General features: G+C 39.5%; 1 protein-coding gene across 1 annotated transcript; it reads right to left on the reverse strand.

The window, feature by feature from the left end:
• Positions 1 to 1,581: 1,581 nt before the first annotated feature.
• mansc1 (MANSC domain containing 1) lies at positions 1,582 to 5,063 on the reverse strand (the record flags this gene model as incomplete). The annotated part of the gene is made up of 1 exon (XM_010796584.1): positions 1,582 to 5,063. A coding segment is annotated over one exon (1,025 nt), but the record flags the coding sequence as incomplete, so codon positions are not given.
• Positions 5,064 to 5,369: the final 306 nt, after the last annotated feature.

The raw sequence follows: 5,369 nt of genomic DNA on the forward strand, positions 1-5,369 counted from the left end.
CAGGGACTCACCTCGTATGAGAATACAGAAACTACACAACAACAGGCTCCGCAGCACGACACCCATCTTTCTCCCTAGTCGTGGCCCAGCAAGGCGCTCTATTCTCGGCCTCAGCGCAGAGCTCTCATCGCTGCTGCTGCCGGTTCCTCTGGGTCACACAATCCAAGGGGTTTTTTGCAACTAAATTGTGATTTTCACTACACAAAAAGGGTGTTAAATGATCCCCAGTGGTTCCATCCTGGCTGCTTTTGCTATAAGTGGATGCACTCTCACATTGTCCTGCAGGAGATCCTTCCGCTGTGAGGAAGCTGCTCCTCCTCCTCCTCCTCCTGCACCTCCACCTCCTCAGCCCTTCTCTATTGTTGTTCTGATTTCATGCAGGGTAGTGTTACAACAGCCTGGAAAACACCCCGTTGCATGGTGTTTAATGGGTTTTAGTGTGTGTGTTCTCCTGCTGTGGATTCACCCCCGGATCCTGGAGGAGAATCAGGCTGCAGGAAGGACCCTGAAGTTCGGCTTTAACACACACATTCCTGCGGGACTAGTTTATCATGGAGGCTCCGTTTAACCCGGGACAGAGGCTCACACACACCGACACACATTCAGACAAACACTGGGAACATCAAGCACTCAGAGAAAGGATTTTAAATGATAGAGATGTTGGATAAAGTAAGTTTTAACTTCGGGTAAAAGAGAGATAAAGTGATTAATAACAGACACATAATGACCAAAAAGATACACCAAATGAAATGTGCATATGTAAAAATGCATAAAATAATTAGTTTTAAAGAGACACTAAACGATCAGAAATGTACAGTCACAAAAAACCCTTTCACTGACAGGAGGATAAATCATGTTTGTCTCACTTTTTATAATTTGACTGGGATTTGTATACTTATTTGAAGTGCTTGTAATCGTGCATTAAACATATTTTATTGTGAACGAAATCAGTTGTATCTGTATAGAAAATCACAGATGTTGGATAAACTAAGTTGAACTAAGGCTGGAGCACGAAGTCTGAAGATAAACAAGTGACGACAGAATCATCCTCCCTTAGAAGACGTCCGAGAAACATTTTGTAGATTAATAAATCAGCAGAGAACGTGTAAACAAACGTCAGCTCCAGATTAATACTTGATGGAATCTAAACAATAAGAAATATGTTCATTTAATCACAATTTACTGTGTTTAGGTCTGATGACAGACCAAACAGATGGGAAATGACCAAAAAGACAGAATATGATCGAAAACAGACAAAAAATTAACAAAAAGACACAACATTATAATAAAGAGACACAAACTGATCAAAACGACAAAAAAAAATGCTCATTAATGCAAAAGGACCAAAAAGAGACAACGTGATCAAATAGACGTAAAATGACTTAAAAAAGAAATTATCAAAAAGGGACAAAATGATTATAAAAATACACATAATCAAAAACACACACAAAAAGACTAAAAATAGAGCGTTTCACTTCCTCCCTCTTTTATCAAATCTTTAAAAATGTGTCTGAATGATATCGTGTTGAGTTCAGGGTCCATCCCCAGAATCAGTGAAAAAAAGGCACAATCACGACGATCAAAAATCACATTTTTTTTAATCCTTACATGGACTGTATGCAGAAGCATCACGTCACAGACACCAAACTGTCACCATCGTGAGGTTATTAAGAACAGAGGAACATCAGCAGTGTGTGTGCACTCATCTTCATCATCGTCTTCATCAGTGTAGGAAAATAGTGCGTGGCCAGTGTACTCTTACTTATGAAAAACAATCTAATATTCAAAAAGAAGCATATCATATTTATCAAAAACACAGTTAGTGCATCGAAGAGCTGCAGCGCTCGCCTTCAGTCTGCAGCCACGTGATATATATATATATATATATGACCGACTGTGAGGTCAATTAAAGGTTCAAAACAGGAAAAAATATGGAGCCAGAGGGGGAAATATTCAGAGAAACAACGTTGGATTACTACCATTTAATTTGTGCATTTACGAGAAAAAAACACAATAAAAGCAAGATATTTTTCAAAATAAAAATTAGGTTTAAGTTTTAAATTTACGTGAAAAAACTGAGATTCTTTTTCTTTCAATTTCAGTTTTTTAAAAATAAAAGTTTTTTTTTAAAAACAGTTTAAAAATAATTTCCATCTAATTTTGTTCGTTATTTAGAAAATTTTTAATTTTTTTCTCAGAAATGTTGGTGATATTTTTATGTTAAATTTTCCATGTAAGTTAAAGGAAAACTTTCTATTAATATGTTTTTTTCTCGTAAATTAGTCTCAAAAATTTTCCACTAATCTCTAAAATGTTGAGTCTCTGAATTTAACTCCGGCTCCATTTCCGATATTTTTTAAACCTTCAAGAACCCGATTCAGCGCCATGTGGACAGAAAAGCAGCACAGTGCAGAGAGTCTGAAGCATGTGAGTACAAATACATGCAGGTGTCTATACACACAATAATAATAATAATAATAACCCGTGAAGAATGTACAGAGGCTTCCTGAGAGTCAGGGAATAAAAATATTGCTGTTTGTTTGTTCATCGCCGTCTCCACATAAACAAATACTTTTAATAATTAATAGTTAGAAATAAAAGTCTGATTAAAAGGTTTTCATTATTTTACTTAATTACCATGTTTTTATAATTATTCTAATACATGACTTTGTGATAAGATGTAACAAATCTTCTTAAAACATGAAACTCAGCAGAAGTTGTTAAATTGTGCACAAAATATATTAAAAAAGAGAGCGTTAAAGATGCGTTTGATTTGTCTTATAATGCATTTTTTGGACGAGCTAAACGTAGAGACATGATCTCCTTCTGGGGTTTTCCCGTTTACTGTATGATAAGATATTTATCGAAATAAAATTATACAATCGTGCCATCCATGAAAGTCCACAAATGATCATTTTCAAACAATGCAATTTGTTTATGGGTAATTTATGGAGGATTTATTCATATCAATAACTGATCGGGAAATAATAGTGACTCCAATAAGGTCATGTTTTTAGACCACACTCACTAAATCTAATGTCGTTTGTAATCATATTTTAGGGCAATGTGAATGAACTGAGGACATTCTGTTTGGCTATTATGAAATAATGCACAGCCTTCAGCCAATCAGGATTGTCCCTCACCCATTTGAATGATCATTATTTATAAACCTACGTTAGCCCTAATCAACGTCGTGAAGTGAGTTTTATTCTCAGTGTAACGCCTCTTCAGTTAAACACACGTTCTCTTAGTTTGTGCTGAACCATCAGATGAACGATCATTTCAAGTCTTTTAGTCCTTTTCGAGTCCCCGTCACATTCCGTACGTTCGTCGTTCGTAAATCCCAGCTAACAAATGTTGGTTAGCTTACGTATGTAGAAGCCAGATAAAGAACGTTTGTTAGCTAACGTTCGTAGATCTCAACAAACAACGTTTCTTAGCTAATGTAAAATCAACACCATCAGATGAACAATCATTTAAAGTATTTTCCGAGTCCCCGTCACATTTCGTACGTACGTCGTCCGTACATCCGAACGTTGGTGCCAGATATCAAACGTTCATTAGCTAAGGTTTGTGGATTTCAACAAACAAACGTTTCTTAGCCAACGTAAAATAAACACACCATCAGATGAACGCTCATTTAAAGTATTTTAGTCCTTTCAGAGTCGTACGCCGTTCGTACATCCAGGCTAACACATGTTGGTGAGCTCACGTATGTAGAAGCCGGATAACGAACGTTTGTTAGCTAACGTTCTTGGATCTCAACAAACAAACAAACGTTTCTTAGCTAAAGTAAAATCAAAACACCATCAGATGAACAATCATTTAAAGTCTTTTAGTACTTTCCAAGTTTCCGTCGTTCGTACATCCAGGCTAACAAATGCTGGTTAGCTAACGTATGTAGATGCCAGATTACGTTCGTAGATCTCAACAAACAAACGTGTCTTAGCTAACGTAAAATCAAAACATCCTCCCATGAACCAACATTTAAAGCCTTTTGGTCCGTTCCGAGCTCCCGTCATGAATGAAAAACACCCCTCACACCTCGTAGTGCAGGTCGTTGAGCTCCAGTCTCGTGTAATGTCGTCGATCGAACGACTCCATCGCCTTTCGTCCGCCGACCGCTAAAGCTAGCGTTAGCACGGCTAGTCCCAGCACCATAAACGCCACAACACCGTTTTTCAACGCCCCGTGAGACCCCGAGTCCTGGAGGGCGCGATCTGATTGGACGGCGTCTTTTGGGACGACGACTACGAGATTCGCTGGCAGAGACGAACGTGTGGTGGAGGGCGGAGTTGTTGTTGTTGTTGTTGTTGTATAAATGGTGGTGGTTGTTGTTGTGGTACTTGGTGGAGAAGAATTGCAGGAAGTAGTTGTTGTGGGAAGTGTAGTAGTTGTAGTAGTTGTAGTAGGTGGAATGGTTGTTGTTGTTTTTGGAGTTGTAGTTGTTGTTGTTGTTGGAGTAGGAGTAGTAGTTGTTGTTGTTGTTGGAGTAGGAGTCGTGGGAGTTGTAGTCGTAGTAGTGGGAGTTGTAGTCGTAGTAGTGGGAGTTGTAGTCGTAGTAGTGGGAGTTGTAGTTTCAGTAGTTCTTGCTATAGCCTCTGTGTTGCTAATAGCAACAGGAAGTAGCGTGGTGGAGCTCTGCGTTGGATGGGCGTTGTTCACAGGATGAGGCCTTACTCTCTTGGGCGGTTTATTCGGTTTTCGACCGGGTTTATTTGGCTTTTTCATGGCGGTTGTTGTTGTGGGAGAAGTTGTTGTTGTTGTTGTTGTTGTTGTTGTGGTGGCTGTTTCTGGAGGAACTGGAGCCATGGTGGCGAGGATGATGAAGGGTGGAAGAGGTGGTGTCGTCATGGTGGTCGTTGGTGGTGTTGTTGGCGCCAAAGTGGTGGTGGTGGTTGTTGGTGTCGTTGTTGTTGTTGTTGTTGTGGTACTCTGTGTGGTGGTGGGTTGTGTGGTTGGCGGTGTAGTTGGTGCTGGTGTAGTGGTGATGGTGATGGTGGTTGGTTCAGTGGTGGCGGTCGTTGTGGTCGAGGTTCTCAACGTGGTTGGATGAATCAAACCTGAGCGGGAAATTAGACACATTCGTTATTAATATGTTTTAAATTCAGTCAAACTAATATCTCTCTAACTGAAGGACTAACTGTTGGGAAAACACTGAAGGTCCTCTTCCAGCATGAGAGCAACATGCTAACAAAGGTATCCCAACTGTAGCTGTGAACATGACAGGATGTGTGATGACCTAGAAGAGCAACAGGACTGTTTGAGGCATATGATAGCTATGTGATTAACATGATGATTCAGCCTCTATGGAGAGAGACATATGACAAGCATGCTCATTTCTGACGTGGAGCTAATCTGAAGTAAAC

Source organism: Notothenia coriiceps, unplaced genomic scaffold (assembly GCF_000735185.1).
Source record: "Notothenia coriiceps isolate Sejong01 unplaced genomic scaffold, NC01 NC01_scaffold00002342, whole genome shotgun sequence".
NCBI lineage: Eukaryota > Metazoa > Chordata > Actinopteri > Perciformes > Nototheniidae > Notothenia > Notothenia coriiceps.